The sequence below is a fragment of the Cucurbita moschata genome, unplaced genomic scaffold, assembly GCF_002738365.1.
Source record: "Cucurbita moschata cultivar Rifu unplaced genomic scaffold, Cmos_1.0 Cmo_Scf00018, whole genome shotgun sequence".
Lineage (NCBI taxonomy): Eukaryota > Viridiplantae > Streptophyta > Magnoliopsida > Cucurbitales > Cucurbitaceae > Cucurbita > Cucurbita moschata.
The window spans coordinates 589102-611262 of NW_019268534.1; the positions used below are offsets into that span (position 1 = coordinate 589102).

Below are 22161 nucleotides of genomic sequence, written 5' to 3' on the forward strand. Positions count from 1 at the left end.
TTTTTTTTTTTTTTTTTTTTTTTTTTTTTCCTGGTGCATGTGCATATATAGAAGACTTATTTATATGTTTTTTTTATAAAAATATTTATCTTGTCACCCGAATTTTCAGTGTATTTTTATTTGTACCTTCAGGGCCTAGGGAACTGACTGGTGCTGTGGATCTTATAAGTCACTACAAGCTGTTACCTCACCATGATTTTTTCTGCAAGAAGTCGCTTCCATTGTCAATTTCGGATACACATTATCTTCATAACGTGGTTGGAGACATAGAAATTAGAAAAGGGGAAGGGATGCAGTTGAATCAACTCATACAGAATACTTCTTATTCTAGAGAGACCAATGCCCGCATACAGCCATTTGACCAAGATATTCTCATCGGAGCCTTCCAACTGAGGGAAACTGGTCCTGTTGATCTGCCTCCTGTAAGAAATCTTTAACTAAAGTTGTTAAAATGAGCCACTTTCTTCAGCTTTCTTCAATTAGCTGGAACTTAGATTTCACCAAGGCAACGGGTCGATTATCAGCATTTGTTGTCCTGATTCTTTTCTCTGCAAGTGATGATCCATCCTTTTTTCTTTGGTTAGGCCGAGAAGGGTGTTGCTACTATTCCAGGGAAGTCAAGAAGTGAGTCCAAAGATAAAGACAGAAAGCATAAGAAGCACAAAGATAGGGATAAGGAGAAGGATAGAGAGCATAAGAAGCATAAGCATCGACATAAAGACCGAAGTAAGGATAAAGACAAGGACAAGAAGAAAGAGAAAAGTGCCCATCAAGATTCTGGCGCTGATCATTCGAAGAAGCATCATGAAAAGGTTGGAAAACCTTTACTCTTTTCCTGCTCTTTGTAAATACCAAAATTAGATAACAATGGGATAGTTAAGGAATAGACTGTCATTGGCATTAACGTTATGGACGTTTTCGTATCCCTTTCACTGAACTTTCTTCATTTTACCTAGACTATCAAACCCTTAGCATGCCTTGAGGGCGGGGAAGTTAATTGATCTATACCATATTTTCTCTACTAAAAATTAAGGATTAAGTGGTCTTTTTGTTTTTACTACCAAGTGAGCTGTTTCTTAATTTTTAACTTCACTCAATTTTCAGAAAAGGAAGCATGATGGAGAAGATGACATTAATGACATTCATAGGCACAAAAAAAGTAAGGTAATATGAGGTCCATTATTTTTCAGCTGTAGATTGCTTGCTTACTGCAAATAAGGATTACCCAGGCCAACTTATATCTCCTTAATCCATGTTTTGACTTTTCAATTGATTGTTTTCTAACTAAGCCTTCTGCATTTAATTTCTACAGCATAAGACCTCAAAAATCGAAGAAATGGGAGTGATAAAGGTAGCGGGGTGACATTGTGGCATAATCTAGGTCATTTATTTCCTCGTATGGTTGTAGAAAGATTGGTGGAATTTTCACTTAATGTGTCAAAAAAAATACTTGAGGTATATTTATATCTTTCAAGTATATTCTATATTCAATTGTTCTTCATTTGATTACATTTTTGTTGGTTTTTTCTTTTCTTTCTCATTTGAAAGGACCTAATCTTTCATTGAGAAAAATGAAAAAAAAAAAAAAAAAAGCATACAAGAAATGAAACCCAGCCCAAAATGGCAGACCAATAACAAACTGTTGCTCCTATAGGAGCACACAGAGGAGCATTGACATCCAACCATCATATAACTTAAAACAGAAAATAGAAACTCGTCCATTAGGAGTCTACAAAAAAAGAGGGTTGGAACCTACAATGACCATTTTCTCTTGGGCCCTATAGAATTCCCTTAGAAGGATTAGGATGTTATCAAAATGCGAGAGATTCCATGTATTTTTATCTTGTTGTATTGTGGAAATTAAGTCGTTCTTTTGTAGTTTATTTAAGAGTTCCTTGGCAAGTTTCTAGAAAAAGGTTCTTTTTCACATTAGGAGGTTGCGTGGGAGCTTTTTATCGGTGGAGTATATTCTAGTGGAGCTTTTGCAAGGACTGTTGTTAAGGATGGAGCTGTGTGCATGGAAAAGTTATCAAATCTTAGAGGTTGGTTCACTGAATTTGCTTCTCTATCCAATGGGGTAAGGAGGTAAAAGTTATCAAATCATAGCTATGTGCGTGGAAAGTTATCAAATCATGGGGAAGATCTCGTTGCAAGAGTAGAAAAAGGTTGCAAGGATTAAAAAACATAACTGTAGCATTGATTCTCTTTTAGAAGCTACTTTGATAAGCTTGTAAAACACATCCTCTCCTTCCCCTTGGCTCGTCTCTCTCATTCTAGTAAAAGGAGTTCAAGAAGTATTTAATCAATGCCTCAACGGTGGAAAGTCTTTTCACACCCAATCCATCTCAATGCCACACCAACTGGGACTACTAAATGTTCCTTTTAACCATTAGTTGTTAGACTTATCATTTGTATAAAACGTGTCAATTCTTTGAACTCGAAGAACTCACCCTCAATCTCTTTGTTCCAAAGGATTTCTGATTCAAAGGAGTTGAAGACAATTGGTTAAGGTATCATTTAACTAGCCATTCTGAGCATAGCTCAAAACATATCCTGGACCTAAAGGCGAGATGTTAGAATCTCCACCCCTACTAGTGAAGGGTCAATGGAAAACTATGGGTGTTAAGAGTTAAAACCTTCCTTCTCTATAGGAATCACACTTTTGTTCTCTTTCAACTTCTACTAGCACCATCTGTGGCCATGTTAGAGTTGCAACCTAACTGAAGAAATGCAATGGGGTTGTGAAGGATACCTCCATTGATATACGTTTGTGTGTGTGTGGGCCAGCGTACATGCTCTTAGGATATTTTTATGAGACAACCACCTCGACCTTGTTGATATATGTATTTGGCAAAATTGGATTCTAGACTTGCTTAATTAGCTAATGGGTTTAAGTTTGTTTATGTATTTATAGGTTTCCTTTGATTCTGATCATAATCTTTCATCATTATTTTATTCCTTGCGTGGGATTGTGTCTCATGGTTGAAGGATTGGTCTTCTGTTATGATGAAACTTGAAACAAAAATAGTAAAGGATAAGAGAACATATTAAACATGCATATTAAACGAATGCATGCCTTAGATTTAGTAGTAACGTAGCTGAGCTTTCATGATCTTCTTATGCTCTTGTCTTCTCGTATTTGGTTTTTCCTGAACCCTTTTGAGTGTATGATAGTTTTTCTTTCTTCGTGCAGAGTAGCTTCTGATGAGGGTGAATTCCACAAAATGTAAAAAAGAAAAGAAAAGAAAAGAAAAGAAAAGAAAAGAAAAGAAAAGAAAATTGTCATTTGTATCATAACAAACAAAATGATGGGGTCTGATAGATAATATAAACATGAGCGATTTGGTGGATGATTAGTTGTGTACCATTCATTATGTTCCTGTTTTCATTTCCTAGACTGTTTTCAAGCTGTAGTTCGAAGTAGCATTTCTTCGTCTTCGGTATTTTGAACGAAGACAGAAGGCTAGAAATCTCTCTTTTCTCCATCCCTGCCCATCGTGTTTGTTCGTTTCGTTTGAGTTAAACTGAATTCGTTTCGAGAATGTGTATTTTTGTTGTTGGCATATGAGAGAGGGGAAATGTGTATAGAAAATGGAATTTGAGCCATCATTTTTCTCACTGTTTTTGGCTCATATCTTATGGACCTTATAATTTCCTTTAGTCTTCTTGCATATTGTTACCTTTGAATTATGTGTAAATTTTGATGACTTGTTAGAGAATGTTACTATAGATTCATGTTCATGGATTATTCTCTTTTAACCTTCTGGTAAATCCAAACTGCATGGACTTCAGATTCTTCTTCTGTAAAATCACTATAAACCACAAAAAACAACACTTTCAACCTGTAAAAATTGGTATACAGGGTCACCATTGGAGATTCGGTAAGAAATCCTTGCTTAACGATTTCTTTCTCGAGTCACAATCGGATCATCGATTGTGCCACATAGCACCACACGAGTATTTGGTTGACAGGCAAACATTATGATTCTTTCTAGATTGTCTCTTACTATTAAGAGACTGATGACCACTCTGAGTATTACCATAACGTCCAATCTTGCTCTTAGGAGGGAGCGATCCTTCAGTTACCACCTTGATGCAGGGGTGGTTCCCAAAAATGTCGGTTTGAATTTTATGAAAAATGTCAATAGTTCAGAATGTAAAAGATTTATTAAAAAAAATATTATTTTTAAAAAATAAATTGAAATTTTACATTATTAATAATGTGTTTTTGTTGATGATTTGTCTATTTTTTTTTTTAAAAAAAAATGATACAAGTGTCTATTTATTTTGTCTCAACGTCGAACTTATGAATATATGAAAATGTCGATATGTGGATATAAATTTAAAATCTATGCGGTAAGGTCATCTCTTGACGTGTTTAGTTGTGTATGACATCATCGGTAAGGTCATCTCTTGACGTGTTTAGCTGTGTATGACATCATCTCGTATCATGATAAGGCGATGTTGTATGGTTGAATTAAAAAAAAAAAAAAGCAATTTTAAAAATAAATTTGGAGAAAATTATGTTTTTTTTTTCTTTCTTTCCAAAAGTAAAAGTAAAAAAACTAATTTTATTATATTTAGCAATTTTTTATTTTTGTTGTCTAAAGCGAGCCAATTGCCGATCAGGCTATAAGCCCTCTCTCCGCCAATCCCCAAAATCAAGCGGTTCCCATGATTCCGTTCATCTTTTTTCTTCAATTCGCCCTCTCTGTTGCATCCACTTCCTTGAATGATTCTTCGGCGGATGCGATAATTTCGCAGATCAAGGAGGGACGAGAACAGAGAGAATTGGATTACTTCAAATTGACGCTGCAATGGCCTGGCACTGTCTGCAAGGGCACCGACAGCTGTTGTTCCTCCAACGCATGCTGTAATAGGTGAGTGCTTCTTCTCTTTTTCCTACAACATTCCCCGTTTAGAATCCTCGATTACTCGTTACTTTCGTTTGAGGTTCTACAGCTAAGTAACTTCTACAGCCTTTTCACATTCCCCGTTTGTGAATTAATTAATTAAGCTGTAGAAGTTACCACATTCCCCGTTTAGAACAGACCAAATAGGAGAGATCCTACAAATTTAAAATTATGCGTCCAAACCTCTTCAATCAATTCTATAATATAAAAACCATCGGAAAATTCTTGATATTTTATAATAACAAGATTCTATCATCTATCATTTATAGTAAATCCCTTATGGAAAGATTTACAGACGTGAAAAATATAAGTTCAATCAATTCTATAAGGGGGGGAATCATGGTAATGATCAAAGAGGAGAAACATTTTGCCACTATGAATCTTTGTTAGGCATAGTAAGTGGACAGAAACCGAAGAAATCTTCTTCGATAATCTTGGAGTGGATATTTGTAATCTAAGGTGAAATTTTTTGTTCATTGTTAGAGTTGCTATAGACTTTGTTAGATTTCATGCCCTTCTGCCATCCCTTATGGTTTATAATGTATCTTTTTGTTCCATCTATTAATTTTAGAACACTTCTTCGTAAGTTACTTTCAAGTTGTAGTAGCTTTCCAATGATCTTTCATGGATTTAAATTTGAGCGTCTTCTTGCACCATCATCTACATTCTGTGTTATTGTTATTAGGCAATTGGGTACTTCGACATTGAAAGAATTACCATGGAGATGACCCCAAAAAGTAGTTGAGAAAAGGTTATTAGACCATTGATAGAACAAAAATTTCAAGTTTATGGTTGTGAAAGTTTTGCCTATAGGTCATGTTCGGTATTTTCTTGAGCGTTCTTCTGAATTCTCTTGATGTTCTTTTTCATTGTTCATAAACTTATGCTCATTTATCCTTTCTCTGGTAGATCTGGTGCTTTTGCTGACTTTACGATTCGTAAGTTGAAGCCACAACTGCATTTCTTCCACAACTTATAAGTGCAAGCGGTGTTTATAAGAATAAACTTGGAGTCGTTCATTTGTTTGAGAATTTTCTTTATATAAATATAAACTATTAAGAGTTCGTTATTGTATGACTACGAATTTATAATCTGTTGCTTGCGTGATAGATGGGTTATGGCCTGATTATAATGATGGAACATGGCCTTCATGTTGCAATGGAACAAGTTTTGATGAGAAGGAGGTGCGTTGTTATTAAAGTTAGGCTGTTGATATTCATGATATGATCCATGGTTGAAGAGCTAAAACAAAACTTTTTCAGCCTATTGGCTTTATTTTGATCATTGTGCCGTTTACTTTGTTCTTGTGTGGCACAAGGCATTTTTGTATCATCCTGCATAATTTTATCTTGCAGATTCATTCCTTACTTGATCCCCTGAAGAAATATTGGCCATCTTTGAGTTGTTCATCTTCAACTTGCCATGGTGGGAAGGGATCATTTTGGGCTCATGAGGTGACCATCACTAATACAAGATATATTTGTGTAAATTTGCACTGATGGTACCCAAGTTTTAACTGATTCTTTTTTCCCCACTTTTTGTTCCTATGATGGCTGAATTGGCTACTGCATTGACTAGTGGGGTAATAATCCTTGGCTTCTCTCACTTGGATACTATAATCTATATTCTATAATGCATTGAGGCTTTACTTCTTTTATTGCATTTTTCTGATTGGCAAAGGATAAATTTTTAGATTTCTGATGAACTATAAAGATTTTAAAAGGCGTTCACATCATGGCCATATATGATCTATGCATTGCATAATGATATCCTATACAAAAGTGTATTTTTCTGTCATTTACCTTGGACCAATGATGCTCAACTTTGATGTTGGCCCTTCGTATCTACGTAGAGTTTGTTCTTGATTGGATGTGACAGCATATGTCTTTTTGGTAATTTGCTACGTTTTAGGACACAGGAAATAGTTTGATATGTTCATATTATTGTTTTAATGCCAATGTTGGAATCAGAGCATGTTTAATGTTCTTCCCATCCTTTGGTTTTCTCATATTGTATTTCTATGGCATGCAGAGAAGCATGGAACTTGTTCTTATCCAGTAATTCGGGATGAATACAGTTACTTTTTAACTACTCTCAACGTTTTTTTCAAATATAATGTCACTGTAAGTATTGGAATGATGCTACCCTTTCTACATTAGCTCTAATATCAATAGATCAGATCATGCTGCTTGCAGTTTAGTTCCCCATTTTTGCTGTTGTCGATTTTTCCCTTATTTGATTAATTTTACTGCTGACTGAATAAGACACATCTTACTACTCGAAAAGCTAACGATTTGACCAAATCCTGCCATTATTGAACCCAAAAGAGAGAATAAAATACGTAGTTGATTACTGAAACACATCTATGGAAATTGAAACAACTAGGCTCCGTTTAATAACCATTTAGTTTTTTGTTTTTGAAAATTAGCTTATAAACACTGCTTACACTTATATAAGTTTCTTTAATTTGCTATTCATATAATGTATTTAAAACCTTTATTATTTCTTATTTTGCATTGGAATGAGTTTGGTTACTAATGAACATGTTATGTCCCAGAAAGTTCTGAATGATGCTGGATATCTACCTTCAAATACCGAGAAATATCCTCTTGGAGGAATCGTTTCAGCAGTTGAGAATGCTTTTCATGTCACCCCTTCTTTAGCATGTTCAGAGGGTGCACTGCAGGAACTTCGTTTATGTTTCTACAAGGATCTCAAGGTTGGTTCCTTAACTTATAAATGTATAATAGGTTCTTCAATTCTTAAATTTGCAATTTTGTATCTAATAGATCTTGAATTTTCAATTTTTTTTTAGAAGTTATGAATCTAACACAAAATTGGAAGTTTAATATTCTATTAGACAAAATTTAAATTTATATCTAACTCTAACATCCAACGAACTATGAGATTCAAAATTAGAAGTTCAAGAATAAAATAGGACGGAAATCTTAAAGTTCGAGAACGAAACTTTTAGTTTAGCCTAGTATTAGTTATCCTTCTTGGCTGGCTATGTGTAATTTTTGGTGGATTTAAAATGCTTTTAGGAAAAATGTTAGATATGTGTGGATACCTTCTTTTCACAAGTGTGATCTTAGTGATGTTTATGGGATATCTTTTGGGTTACTCAAATGATTATGTTTGCTTTATTACAGCCTCGTGACTGTGTTCAGACCGACTCACAGAATGGGATCATCTCTTCAAATTTTTCGTGTCCCCAATATGTGAGCTTACCAGCATATGAGCCAAGTGGCAATAATATTTTCAAGTTCGTTGATTCAAGTAGGCAATATCTAAGTGCTTAACGTTCATTCTATTGAACATTAAAGATTATATATATATGAATCTGTAGTGTATTATGTTTCTAACGCATGGTGGATTAGAGCTTCGTTAACGATGCATTTTTAATCTTAATCTTGATTACTGCTATCAAATTGAAAAATGTCTTACTGTTGTAGTTTCTTCACTGAGATTTAATTAGCCAAGAAATTACTCGGATTATCCAAGGGATGTTGGAACTTGGAAGATTAGCATGTCAATTTCTACTAATTCTAATTTTGAAACTTGGACGTTAAAAAAAACATTTTGATCTCTTAACATTTAAGAAATGATTCTAAAACACCCTTGAACCGTAAGAATTACCAAGAGGTGTGGATAAATGATCCTCTTTTTTTAATATTTATATTTTTCTAACATATTAATAAGTATTTTCTAATCAAATATTGAAGTGAAATTCAGAGTCAGTTTCAAAAGACGGTGTAAATAAACTTCAATATTTTACCTCAGCTTTCTCGGAAAATCTTCCTAGGACTCATCTTTGTAGGAAAAGGAACTACGAGAAGGGAATTTGCTAATTTTAGGGTTTTCGAAATCCTCTTTTCTTTTCTTTTCCTAAGTTGAGACTATCTAGAAATTTTGAACATGCATGGGGGGTCATACTTCTAGAAATTTCTTCAAAATTGAGACTCTATTGTTGTCCCTCTGATAACTCCTCCTTGGAGACAAGTTTTCTAGTAGGATTCAACTATCCAAAAGTTTGAATTTAATGTCAAATTGTGAGGTGAAAAAGAAGCCAATGAAACTAACAATAAATCAAGAATCATGAAGCAAACAAAAGGTTAAAAAACTTCCACGACCAAGACGATTCAATCCTTAAAATCGATGATTCAATCCTTGAAGTCTCGTATCTAAGAAATACAATAGTTTAGTTTGATATAACCATCTCAAATGAAAGGTAGGGATGATGTATAGCATGAAGCTCTCCTTTTGTACAAAATACTTGGATTTTATTTAGGAGAAAGCAAAAAAAAGGAACGGAGTTGCACCTTTTACATGGGGTTTTGTCCTGCAATTGTTGGTACAAAATTCCACCTACAAGATATGTTAAGATATAGGTAAGAGAAAAGGAAAATACAAAAATGCTAGGCAAAAACTGAGGTTTCATTCCCTAGAGTTCCCATAACCCTCCTGACCAAATAAATGCCCAGCATCATAGCATTAGCCAATGAATATCAAAATCAGATTTACATTGCACGGATATATCACAGACAGGTATTTATAAAAATCAACAAATTTAGAAAAGCTATTTAAATCAATTAAGTTGTATTTACTTACTTCTAAGCTAAGTTATAGATCTTGTTGCTACTATTCATTATTTATGTTGGGATTAATATTTAAATCAATTAAGGACAAGACTTAATCCTTAGTATTGATGTTGGACTCTCGGATTTACAGATATAACTATAGACATTTCAATCCACCAAATTGCAAGGCATGTAGATGATAAATGTTACTGTCATAGATAAATCATCAACTCTGCAAATTAGAGGGCTGGAAATGGGAAAAGTAAATGTTTTAAATAGTGTTTCTCAAAAAGAGAGGCAACTAAACACGACAGCCCTTATTATGGGTTTTTTATTTTTTATTTATTTATAATTATGCGAACACTAGAAAAATGTAAATAAGTATTGTTGAGAGTCCTTAATTTCGATAAGAATAAATTAAGGGATATGGAGATGGCTGAGGCACCCTTGGTCTGCTTTTTTTACAAGTGCACCTCAAACCCATTGGTTCTTATACACCATGAGTAAATATTTTGATGAAGGAACCATCAAATCTATCAAAAGTTTATTTCCATAACCAAAAAGCACATAAGATTCATTTCATAGTCGACAAATATTCAGGATGCACGACAAGCTCATTATTGCTGCGATAAAATATGACACTCAACCATAGTATGAAACAGCTCGTGAATTTAAAAAATAATTCATGCCAATTCATACCTAAATAACGAGCTCCACGAGGAATCAGTCACTCAGTCATTGGCCTGCTACAAGGAAAGAAATGCTGTGAGGAAAAGGGAAGACAGTCTGTCTCGAGCTTTACTAAGTGGCACACAGAAAAAAAATGATTGCAAAGAATTTCGACCCACTAAATTGTATAAAAGCAAGACTAGAGATATTAGCAAGAATGAATCTGACTGAAATTGGGAGAGGCTTAATAGGTTAGCTAGCGACATGCTAATTACTTCTTTCTGCAACAAATCTTGCAATTCGACACATAAACATCCACATCTTGACTCTTGAACATACCCATAAAGCATCAACAAAAGTTGTCATTCACCTTTAGATTTAACATTCCAAAGTGCCCTTACAATAGTATTCTCATAGTAACATTTCCAGAAGTGATGATCCATTGCACAACACTGACCTCATCTAAATTTTTATTGATCTGCTTCCACCATAAAATGAGGATAAGTTCCCTATCCCTAAAACATCCCCTAAGATTTGCTGTTAGCTAGACAATCCTAGAATTATGGAAATTAAGGTCAAAGTAATAATGCTGGTAGGGAATTTGGATAATGCATCAAACAACCTTGTTTACTATGTTAAGGTGATAATAATTTCCAATACAATAACAAGCAACTTAATCAACACTCAACCATGGCTGATCTACTGGGAGACAAATTCTTCTTAATCCTTTTGGATCAAAACTCTCTCCCCAACAAATAAGACCTCCATTTTTGTAGGTCATCAATTCTTGCACGTAGACAGACTTATGTCTGACCTGATTAGTAAGAATTTGAATGGAAGGTGATCAGTTATCCAACATCTACTGTACCACGTTGCATAAATTTCAACCACAAACTCCTTGTTAAGGCTCGGTATAGCCAGCAGTGGTAGGGTGGGTATGGCCATTTTCAGACAAACAAAGGATTTCTCTGTTTTGTAATTCCAAGCATATTGATTATATACCCTCTCGAAAACTTGACATACCCTCTTAATCCCAAAAAGATCACATAATTCTCGTGAGGAAACTGGTACTGGCCAACTAGTCATAGATTCAATTTAGTAAGTACATGCTTGAATTCATCAAGAAGGAAACAAAACGTTTAAATACCATATTTTCCCAATGTCTCACCATTTCCAGCCCCAGTGTGTGTATGTTTTTTAGTAACTTCAATAGCAAATAAGCTCATAAAATTACATCTGTAAATTTCTTCTAGTCATAATATTCCAACTCATAGAGTGCTCATTCTATTATTCGAAAACAATCTTCATCTTAAGCACCGGCACAGCAAAAAGGATCCTGACATTTCACTGCCATTGCCAATGAACAAGCCTCAATCTATGACAGTATCTCAACTTCAATTACGGTTGTTTCCCCCTCACTTCCACTGCGAACCCATTCATCCTACTTTCTCCCTTACATGCTACAAACCAATTCGAGCCAAATCTGGCTGGGTTCTTTAAAAGAACTGTGCATTGACATTCATGAAACGTAATCAACAAGAGTAAGCTCTTCAGCAACTCAAAGGCAGGTCTCAATAGCTTAAGAAGGATTAAACGGAAATAAAGAAACCTTGCCTCGATGATTTAATGTTCAGTTTTACTTCTACATTCATGCTTAAATCGGCTATTTAAATTGTCTAAAATCCTTATGGAAATTTTAAATCTTTAGTTTCCCCCATGAAAAACGTTAACAATCTACCAAAGCAAGAGCTGATACATTATAATAAGAAAGAAAAGATAAATAGACATTCAATCATCCCTATCTCTGTCCAATTTCGAAAGACAGTAAATCATGGTTGCGGTAATGCAAGACAAAATTTAGTAAGTTCAGCGAAAGCCAATAGTCGAAGAGTAATCGACACAAGTAAAATGGATTAGCTAGTGAATAAGGTGCACACACATTATCACACGTAAAGCAATAGCTTTGTATTTACGTTCAAGCTCCATCAGTAACACAGAAAGAGAAATACCTCAGCAGATGGAATCGAATCCCGGTTTCGAACCGACTCAAGATTCGAGATTCTAGCTTCCAGTGCATCGAAATTCCGCTCAATCTGTATCAATGAGAGGAAAAAACAACCAACAACATCAAAAACCACAATATGAAAACCTCCTGGGAAGGTGAAAGAACACGAAAATTTCAGGATCAAAACAAAACTTGCATCAGATGAAAGAGCACATCGATGAGCCAGTAGATCTCTCCAGACGAATTGCGAAATCGAAGCGGACGTGGCTGCAAATCCAACACTGAACCAAAACAATCGAGTTCTCAACATCTTCTCCCTCGCCGCTTTCTTCAAGAACGAACCGCGCAAGCTTTGCAAGAGTTCCGACTCGTCGTGTAATGATGTCTTTCGCGTCAATTTCAAAGCTTTTAGTTTTATTTTGGTTTTTTCTTTTTTGCAAAATAATAATAATAATTTTTTATTATTATAATATTTTTTTACCCTAAATTCATCCTATTAGACCCTAAAACATAAATAAATATTACAGTTTTTACCGTCAAATGTCGACTTCTACTATAGTGGCGATGTATGACTCGATAAGCTCGAAAAGCAGGTCGGTACATTATGAAAATTTTAAAAATTTAAGGGTTGTTGATCGGGGTACCACTAACAATTACATGACGACATTAAGGATATACTAGTATTCACATTGGAAAATTGAACATTAAGCCAAATTATGATGAATATCCTCGTTTGAAATTCGAATACACTTACGATGTAGAAAGTCGGAGATGGAAAACCTATTTCAATCATCATTCTCGTAAAATATTAGGTTCCGAGGGAGTTTTTTCTCCATTTTTTTTTGTGTTTTTTTAAATTATTTTTAATGGATAATTATCATTTTCTAATATAATTTCTAAAATATCTTAATAAATCCAATAATATTTCCTAAGAAGAAAAAAAATATCGACATCATATCATTTATAAACCGTATAAATAATTAGGATAGACAGTAATTGGGGTCGGGACAAAAAATATAATATCGATCTCTGACCTTGTTTAGCTAATAGTGAGAAATCTCTCCAAACTTCATATCATTTCTAAACAGTATAAATAATTAGGGTAGACAGTAATTGAGGTCGGGACAAAGAATATAATATCGATCTCTGACCTTGTTTAGCTAACAGTGAGAAATCTCTCCAAACTTCCTCCCCATTTTCAGTTTAGACTGAAATTCTCCGACCCATTCGAAGCAAGTCTTCGAGTGTTCAATGAACACCTTTCACGAAGATTGGTATAGAAGGAGAATGTCATGGTTGAAAAGACATTTATTCCTAAAATTACATAATGATATCAATGTCCCATTACATAATTTGATTGCTCTGCTCCCTCCAACAGCATATGTGATCATAAGCTAAGCCCACATTCACACCATTTGAATATCATTAATTTTCTTTGAACTTAAAAGCCACATTGTGTTGGCTGCCTAAGCCTAACCTGATTCAGATTGCTTGCTCAAGTCCCTGAGCATCTTTTCGGCATCCATGCGCTCGATGATACGACGAGCTTCTTCTTCTGTTGCTGGAACGACGTTGCGAAGTCTGAATCCGTTCCCATTCGCTTTTGCCTCTGGACGCACGGTGAAAGTGAAATAGAACGTGTTCGAAACCTGCATTGGATTAGTAAATCACAAACACTTAGTATGCTTACAATTTTAGTTTCTACAGATTGTCAATCAGCAACAAAACTAACATCAGAAACTTTCATTTGACAGAAGCAATTATGAAAGTGTGAGGGAATTTGAAGCCTCTGGGGCAGAGTTTTTTTGTTTATGAGTGTATGAGACAGATGTAATGTTTTAAGCTCAAATCCTTTGAGCTTATATTTTCAAACAATCTACTAAAGTACCACATGGGCTTGTGTTTTTGGCTCTATGTTCAGTTTGGTATCGAGTTTGGATGACAAGAACCAAAACATTCAGAGACCGAAACAAACATTTCAAATGATAAAATATTTAACAACGGATATACAATTGTATTTAAACCATAGATTTGTCGAACAGTATTTGTAACTGCCCAAGCCCACTGCTAGTCGTTATTGTCCCTTTCGGACTTCCCTCAAGGTCTTTAAAAATACATCTGTTAGGGAGATGTTTCTACACCCTTATAGGAATGCTTTATTCTCCTCTCCAACCGATGTGGGATCTCACAATCCTCTCTCTTGGGAGCCCAGCATCCTCGCTGGCACACTGCCTGGTGCCTAGCTTTGATACCATTTGTAACAAGCCAAACCCACCACCAGTAGATATCGTCCTTTTTGGACTTTCCCTTTTCGGCTTCCCCTTAAGGTTTTAAAATGTCTATGTTAGGGAGAGACTTCCACACCCTTATAAGGAATGTTTCGTTCCCCTCTCCAACCAATGTGGGATCTCACAATATTAACATATACAGGATATTTTACCTCGCTAGACCTGATCTCGGGCCTAGTGACGTGGGCAACGACTTCAACGTTGATCAATGGCTGATCTGGATTGTCGAGTTCCGTGTAAAGAACACAAGATGTGAAACGTAGGAAGTCACCGACATCTACCTGCACATTGAAACAACCAACACTTTATGCTATTGAGATATTTGTTTCATTTCTACCAAGTGACCCTATTCCTATACAAGAGTATAAAAGCGAGGCACACTCACAGGTTTTAAGAAATCAACATGATCAACTTCAAAAAAGTAAGGCACCATTCCAGCAAATACATATGCTGTTGAGAAAGCCAATTCAAATGCTCGTTGCATCAGAAACCCTCCGAAAATGCGACCATGTATGTTTCTTTGTTGTGGTTGACAAATCAAAGAGTTCTCGAGGCGAGTATCCCTGAGAAGAATGCTGTCTCTGTCTGCCAGGGCTGGCATGTCACAGAAGATTCTTCCCTCTGCTAGCAAAGCATCAATTCTTTTTATATCACCATTTTCCAACCCCCACATACCACCTCTATTCTTCCTTTTCCTTAACTTACTTCTGGCTTCTGCTCCCTCAAAAAGTAGTTTTTCTTCCTCAGTTTCTGGCAAAATCCTGTTAACCAAAGCAGCTTTCCCAGTCTTAGAGTCGCGAGCCACGAATATGAAGTTTGCTGTCAGAGCAACTGAACCAAAAAGATTAATGATAAGTAAGCATCATTTCCTATAAATTTAGGAGTCACTAAGAACACGACTCTCCACAATGATATGATATTGTCCACTTTGAGCATAAGCTCTCGTGGCTTTGTTTTGGGCTTCCCCAAAAAGCCTCATCCCAATGGAGATAGTATTCTTTGATTATAAACCCACGATCATTCCCTAAATTTGCTGATGTGGGACTTTCATCATCCAACGGGTACCAGAAACTAAGCAAGAAGATGTCCAACAAGAACTCTCTCTCTAAACTTGTTGTCGTTAGTATTACTTTGAAGTTCGGTTCGGCACAATGTTTATTTCGGAAGCAAGAGGAGTCTTGAAAAACTAACGGTGATAAAAGAATCTTCTGTTGCTTTTTGGAGGAAGGTAAAGGGCCTCCATTTTGAAAGAGGATGGTGAAATCATATCTTTTTCTTTGAGTTTGGCTTTAGGCATGGACATTGAGAACTGTTTGTAGATAATAAACAGCACTTGAAAGAGGATAATGAACCAAGAAACTGTAATAGCCCCTTTAGCGTCCACCGCTAGCGGATATTGTCCTCCCCCTCAAGATTTTTAAAACGCCCACGGCTAGCAGATATTATCCTCTTTGGGCTTTTCCTTTCGAGTTTCCCCTCAAGATTTTTAAAACGCATATGCTAGGGAGAGAAACATTCTCTTCCTCAACCGATGTGGGATCTCACAATCCAACCCCCTTCAGGGCCCAGCGTGCTCGTTGGCACTCGTTCCCATCTCCAATCGATGTGGGATCTCACCTTCCCCTCCCCCCTTCGGAGCCCAGGATCCTGGCTGGCACTAGTTCCTCTCTCCAATCAATGTGGGATCTCACAATCCACCCCTTCAGAGCCCAAGGTCCTCGCTGGCACACCGCCTGTTATCTGGTTCTAATACCATTTGTAATGTCCTCTTTGGGCTTTCCCTTTCGGACTTCCCCTCAAGGTTTTTAAAACGCGTGGAGAAATTTCCACACCCTAATAAAGAATGTTTCGTTCCTCTCTCCAACCAATGTGGGATCTCAAAATCCACCCCCTTCGGAGCCTAGCGTTCTCGCCGGCACTCGTTCCCTTCTCCAATCGTTGGCACTCGTTCCCTTCTTTTAATCCTTTCAGTGTTTATCATACTCACAGAGTTCACAGTATATTATTCTTAGAGAGAACACAGTAAGGCGGAGTCGCCCCAATGAACCAAGTGAAAATTTGAAGTCCATTTCTTAAGAGAGTGAGAGAGAGAGAGGTTTTAGGACAGAAATTTTTTAAACAGAGAGATTTCATAATCCATACCTTCTGTGGACTGGATCATGTCTAACTGAACCTCAATTGAGGATTTCCCAACCCAAATGACTGAACCAACTACTTTCAGATCAGCATCAACACTAATTGGCTTCTTCAGAACAATCCTGTCAACAGAGGCAGTGACTAGCAAAAGTGGTCTGGTTGTGCTATCAACATCAGAACAGTGCTGTCAAAGAGGAAACCACCAAAAATAAATTCTTAAGAAAGGAAGATAATCTAATAGATTCATAGCTCAGAATCCCTTAGCCAAATTCCAATACATTTTCTACCTCACTCATACATCTCAGTCAAACCTTCTGCTTAAAATCTTTCACCAAACTTAGATTTGAAGCTCTAATTTATATATACACAAAACTCAAACCACTAAGTTGTTGAAAATGATGGGCAAAAGGACAGTTTCATCTCAGAAAGTTCAAATCCTTTACAAATCGTCTCGGAGATGAACAACAAAATTAGGGCGAATAGTACAGTGAAATCGGTTTAGGAAATTGCATTCAATAAGGCATGAAATCCAAAGAACCATCACATATTCATTATAAATTTCAGTATACGCAGAGCATTCAAAAAGAGAGAAAAACCAGGAAGAAATCGCCATACTCTAACGGAGATGGTGCCGGCCAAGGCATCTAGGTCTTCGAGCAGCTTTCCGATTCTGGCCTCATTCCACGGATCTCGGTACTGCTCTCTCAGAATGAAATCAGAAGAGAAATTATAAATGACAATCGTCCGACTCTGAGAAGGCGTTTTGGTAAGCAGTTCGCTCTGCGGCGGCGCATCTTTAGGAGGATCAAGCAGCCTCTCGAAGATACTGGACCTAGCTTCCCAGAGAGCTGTGGTGACCGGCGAATGGTGCATTCCGGGCCAGAGACTGATCGGCTTCCGAGACAAAGTAGAATTTCCAGAGGCATCGGCGGCATCGGAGCCCGGCGGCAGAGGAATAGTGGAGAAGACGGAAATGGTCCTCGAAGGAGAGGAAATGGAATCCATGGAGGAAAAGGGACGGTGGAACTGGAAATTGATGCTGGATTTGGGGATTGAGCTGCTCCAAGATTTGATCAAAGCTTGGACTTTGGTTTGGATCTTCCACATTCCCTCAGCTTCATAAATAACTGTTACAATCACCAGCTTTGGATGACATTCCAAGTTCTTAGGATCTTTTTAACCTCAATTTATTTTATTTAAAATTAAAAAAAAAAAAAAAAAGTTATCTTTTTATATCTGTATTTAGTTCGACTATTAATAGCTTTTAAAATTCATGCATTTGTGCCTTTGTGGGGGTAAAATGGCAGGTTTGAATCCTTCTATTTATTATTATCTTAGATTCCAAGTTAAATTAATATAACATTTATCTAAAAAAATATTTTTTTTTATATTTTTAAAAAGTTATTTTTAATAACACTCTTGAACTTTTAATTTTTTTTTTTCTTTTTTACTTTTAAAAATTTTAATAAATTTTTATGGTCAGTATTCTTAAAAATAATAAAAAGTTTATAATTTTTTAAATTAATTTATTATTTTCTCTATGAATTCTACTCACTCTTTTAATGTAAATATCTAGTATTGTTTATATTTGACATCTCGAACCGTAAATATCTTAAAGGTAGTTAAGTGAGATATAATGTGACTTTATTAACCTCTCAAACTTGTTATTTCGAGCGTTCGGATAAAATAACTTGGGTCGAGTTGTGGATAGAAATTTAATTTTTTATTAAAAAAATATTAGAGACCCGGTGACTGGGATTAGAAAACATCAATTTATTAAAAAATATATATATAGATTTTTTTAAATGGTGTAAAATTAATTTGAAGGAGCTGAATAATTTAAGCCACTTAAATTATTGTACTTTGGATGTGTGTATTAAATTTTCCATCTACTTGTTAACCAAATTTGACCTATTCAACTTTGAGAATTACTATTTTGCCCCCCTTGTATTTAATTAATGAAATCACATTTGGATTTTTCCGATTTAATGTGAAACTACCTTGTCTTGATGCTTACAAAATGAAAAAAATAATAAAAAAGAAAATAATAATCTTAAAATTAGAGTTGTAATTTTATTTTTGAATGGGTCGAGTTAACCTAGTAAAAAAAAATTTAACCCTCGAATTGAATGGAATTTTCGATTTTCCAAAAATTCAACCCAACCCAAATTTTATCATTTGAATTAAGTAATCCCGACTAGTTGAGTTCTCCGATCGTATGAACATTCCCACAAAGTAGTTTCCAATTTTATACATTGATATCATACAATAGAGTCTATCAAGAGAGGTAAAAATCAGTTATAATTGTAGAGAAAATAGATAAAAAAGGCCATTTTTTCATCTAAAATTTACTAAATTTACCCATAAAGCAAGAACAGATCAAACCTCTGATGGATTTAGATGGCTTGAACAGCTATGGAAAGCTCCTTTTTACAGCCAGCTGTTTGCAGTGACATGTTCTGTGATATCAAAAATCAGAGATATGAATATATTATACGAAAATAAACGTCGAGATTAATAATAACATAAACGTCACGAAATGCTTGTATTAGTTTATATTCCATGATAATACTAGAAAACAGGAATATACAACTTTTGGTTGCATCGTCATCATCGTCATCATAGTCATCATAGTCATCATCTCTGCCTAATTGTAGTACCTTTCGTGTAAAGTTTCCTATATTCAACGAGCGACTATGAGTTCCTCAAGGCCAGCGTCGGATTCGGTGTTGGTAGGCATTGCTATCTCGTCGTCACTAGTGAAGTTGTACCCTTCCCCAATGGCTCTTAGAAGCTGATATACTTCGAACATGGTAGGCCTTTCCTTTGCAGTTGGCACGACGCAGCTCCATGCAACTTTGAGAAACTGTAAGAGCTCACTGTCGACGTTCTTGTCGACCAAGGTGTCATCGAGTGCTTCCTGCTGTTTGGAGTTTTCATACAACTTCGTAACCCATTCGACTAAATTCCCTTTGAAATCCTCAGATGCTTTTGAGACATGTGTTGGTCTCTCTCCTGTCACCAGCTCGAGAAGAACAACTCCGAAACTGTAAACATCGCCTTTTGGAGTTGCGACTAGCGTTCGGGAATACTCAGGAGCCACATAACCTATATCTCCAAACTCCCCATTCACAAAAGTACTTAGATGAGTATCAATTGGATTCATGAGCCTTGCAAGACCAAAATCAGATATTTTCGGTTCGAATGTTTCGTCCAACAAGATACATTTCGAGCTTATGTTTCGGTGAATGATCCGCGGATTGCAGTTGTGATGAAGCCAAGCCAATCCTTTGGCTGCCCTTATCCCAATTTTCAACCTTAAAGACCATTCCATTGGTTTTCGATCGCCATCCTCGGGATGTAGCTGATCATGGAGAGTTCCATTCGGCATATCCTTATAGACCAAAAGTTTCTCTTTTTTAGCCATACAGAAGCCTAAAAGTGGAACCAAGTTGGCGTGTTTTACGCTGCCTAAGGTAGCCATCTCGGATAAGAACTCCTTTTCGGAGCGCTGCGATTCTTGCAACCTCTTAACCATTAATGAAGATCCATCCTCAAAGACTGCTCTGTATATGCATCCAGTTCTCCCTGACCCAATAATGTTGCTTTTGCTGAAGTTGTTTGTAGCTTTCATGAGGTCACTTAAATTCATTTTTGGCACTGAGTTCTCAATAACAGAAATCTGCATAGATATAGTTAAACATTAGAGAAACAGAACAAATAACGAAAACGAAACACGAGAAAAAGAAAAGAAGAACGGGAATAAAAGCTTGCCTTGATTCCTTTTGATCCCTTTATGTTTCTTGCCCACTTATTTCCTTCCGGGTCGTCATCCCTCCTCCTCTTCTTCATCGAGGCGCTACGAAAATAGAAAAACATACCAATACCTACACCAACTGCAGCAACCGTAACACCACCAACAGCTGCTCCCGCAATTACTGAAGTATGAGGCCTATTCGAAGGCGACGGGCAAGGATTCATAGAAGGACCTCCACACAGTCCAGGATTATTTGCATACATTTCAGCCTTATTTGTCAGATTACCACCAAACTGAGGAACTGGACCAGTCAAAAGATTATTAGCAACACTAAACTTCGTCAACCGACCGAGCAAGCCAAGCTCCGGAGGGATCTGCCCAGTTAACTGGTTGTGATCCAGGTTGAGAACATTCAGATAACTACAATTAGCAATGCTTTCAGGTATGGGACCAGTTAAATCATTGGATGAAAGATCCAAAGTGGTAGCAAACTTAATAATGGTTCCGATATCGGTAGGAATCTGACCCGAAATCTGGTTGTTAGAGAGGTCCAAGCCAGTTAAACTAGTGCAATTCTTAATCCCAGGAGGGAATTGGCCCTTAAGCCCCATATCAGACAGAGAAATACTTAAAACCCTATTCTCATCAGGATGCCAACACATAACCCCAGAAAATTTGCAGATAACCCCCTCAGAACGGTTGCTAAAATCCCATGACAACAAGTAATTATTAGGATCCTGAAGCGATTTCTTTATGCTCCTCAAACAAGACAAATCGGTCTCAGTAGCAGAGGTAAAACCATTACTACTACTCAACAATACCACCACAAAACCAGCAACCAAACAATCCACAAATCGATTGCAAACCATATCGTTCATAAACAGAACAATCTATCAAAAGTTCAGCAAAATCAGAGATAGTTTCAACACTTCCCAATTCCAACTTCTTCAATAAACAGCCATTTCCAATTCAAAATCAATCAATCAAACAAACAGAACAGTTCAACAAAAACCTAGCAATTCAATACCGAGTTCAAATCTTCAAAGCAAATCCCCCCACGAAATTCGACTGAAATTGTAGCAAAACCTCACACTACCTCGCAGAATCAAACCAGAGATCGTCGAAAACTGGTGGAATTGAAGAAGCCTTCAAAAGGGGATGATGAATTCAACGAGAAAACATCGAAAACAAGAAGAGAGAACGAACTACAATCTCCAGAACTGGGAAGATGAAGATAGAATTCATTTAATGGAGGAATTAAGGAGCTTACACGAAAGAGAGAAAATTCAATGTGAACAACAGAAAAAAAGATGGAGACCGAAGAAATTTCATGGAAGAAAACAATAAATCGATTTTCCAATCGGCCAAATAAATTGAAATTAAAAAAAAAAGAAAAAAAAAAGAAAAGAGTGTATGATTAATGGCGATGGGACCCACGCGTTCATTGTGTTGACTTGACTCGACTGGCGACTAAAAAACCGAATTCTTTTTTTAAAAAATTCGTATTTTTGTATTTTTGTTGTTTTTTTCCTTCCAATTGTTAAAACAAAATTAGTTCTAATTTTCAAAAAATACAACTATTAATTGTTTTTTTTATTACTATTATTTACTATTTTTTGTTATTAACGGGTCGAAAAATTCCAAAATAATAAGTTTAGAAAGTGGTCGACTAGATGACTCACTGACACTCACGTCCACCATCGATTAAAATAGAACCCGAAATCATTATTGGTTGTTAATTGATTTTAATACGAGAAAGAATCCGAGCATGATTTTTTAGTACTGCAAATGTATAAAAGTTTAGCAACTTGGA

General features: G+C 36.1%; 5 protein-coding genes across 10 annotated transcripts in view; 2 read left to right on the plus strand and 3 right to left on the minus strand.

Moving 5' to 3' along the window:
- LOC111456195 (mediator of RNA polymerase II transcription subunit 19a-like) overlaps positions 1-3660 on the plus strand; it is a 6027-nt gene extending 2367 nt beyond the window's left edge. The window contains exons 3-7 of one of the 3 annotated variants that reach the window (XM_023097998.1): positions 133-422; positions 585-812; positions 1105-1164; positions 1313-1455; positions 3194-3660. In XM_023097998.1, coding sequence (XP_022953766.1) covers positions 133-422; positions 585-812; positions 1105-1164; positions 1313-1363 — 629 coding nt within the window. In that variant the 3' untranslated portion in view covers positions 1364-1455; positions 3194-3660. The remainder of the gene's footprint in view (positions 1-132; positions 423-584; positions 813-1104; positions 1165-1312; positions 1456-3193) is intronic. The other 2 variants (XM_023097999.1, XM_023098001.1) reach the window with 2 other exon arrangements.
- A 936-nt stretch (positions 3661-4596) lies between these two features.
- On the plus strand, positions 4597-8352 carry LOC111455791 (ribonuclease 2-like). 2 transcript variants are annotated; one of them, XM_023097404.1, is made up of 8 exons: positions 4598-4880; positions 5823-5851; positions 6024-6097; positions 6269-6367; positions 6492-6495; positions 6945-7036; positions 7471-7632; positions 8066-8336. In XM_023097404.1, exons 1-8 carry the CDS (start codon positions 4675-4677, stop codon positions 8213-8215), a joined length of 816 nt encoding a protein of 271 aa, XP_022953172.1. In that variant the 5' UTR covers positions 4598-4674; the 3' UTR covers positions 8216-8336. The 2 variants fall into 2 exon arrangements, with proteins under 2 accessions (XP_022953173.1, XP_022953172.1); XM_023097405.1 differs by lacking the exons at positions 6492-6495; positions 6945-7036 and having other exon boundaries at positions 4597-4880; positions 8066-8352.
- A 705-nt stretch (positions 8353-9057) lies between these two features.
- On the minus strand, positions 9058-12565 carry LOC111455871. 2 transcript variants are annotated; one of them, XM_023097506.1, is made up of 4 exons: positions 12364-12565; positions 12172-12255; positions 10193-10236; positions 9058-9281 (listed from the first exon to the last, which is right to left on the minus strand). In XM_023097506.1, the coding sequence occupies exons 1-3, from the start codon at positions 12475-12477 to the stop codon at positions 10225-10227; spliced, it is 210 nt and encodes a 69-aa protein (XP_022953274.1). In that variant the 5' UTR covers positions 12478-12565; the 3' UTR covers positions 9058-9281; positions 10193-10224. The 2 variants fall into 2 exon arrangements, with proteins under 2 accessions (XP_022953274.1, XP_022953273.1); XM_023097505.1 differs by having other exon boundaries at positions 10193-10239.
- An 898-nt stretch (positions 12566-13463) lies between these two features.
- LOC111456516 (acyl-coenzyme A thioesterase 9, mitochondrial-like) lies at positions 13464-17766 on the minus strand. The gene is made up of 5 exons (XM_023098406.1): positions 17207-17766; positions 16598-16775; positions 14841-15286; positions 14608-14736; positions 13464-13816 (listed from the first exon to the last, which is right to left on the minus strand). The coding sequence occupies exons 1-5, from the start codon at positions 17696-17698 to the stop codon at positions 13640-13642; spliced, it is 1422 nt and encodes a 473-aa protein (XP_022954174.1). The 5' UTR covers positions 17699-17766; the 3' UTR covers positions 13464-13639.
- Positions 17767-18936: 1170 nt separating this feature from the next.
- On the minus strand, positions 18937-21674 carry LOC111456513 (probably inactive leucine-rich repeat receptor-like protein kinase At5g48380). 2 transcript variants are annotated; one of them, XM_023098404.1, is made up of 3 exons: positions 20366-21674; positions 19252-20273; positions 18937-19050 (listed from the first exon to the last, which is right to left on the minus strand). In XM_023098404.1, the coding sequence occupies exons 1-2, from the start codon at positions 21224-21226 to the stop codon at positions 19275-19277; spliced, it is 1860 nt and encodes a 619-aa protein (XP_022954172.1). In that variant the 5' UTR covers positions 21227-21674; the 3' UTR covers positions 18937-19050; positions 19252-19274. The 2 variants fall into 2 exon arrangements, with proteins under 2 accessions (XP_022954172.1, XP_022954171.1); XM_023098403.1 differs by lacking the exon at positions 18937-19050 and having other exon boundaries at positions 19081-20273.
- Positions 21675-22161: the final 487 nt, after the last annotated feature.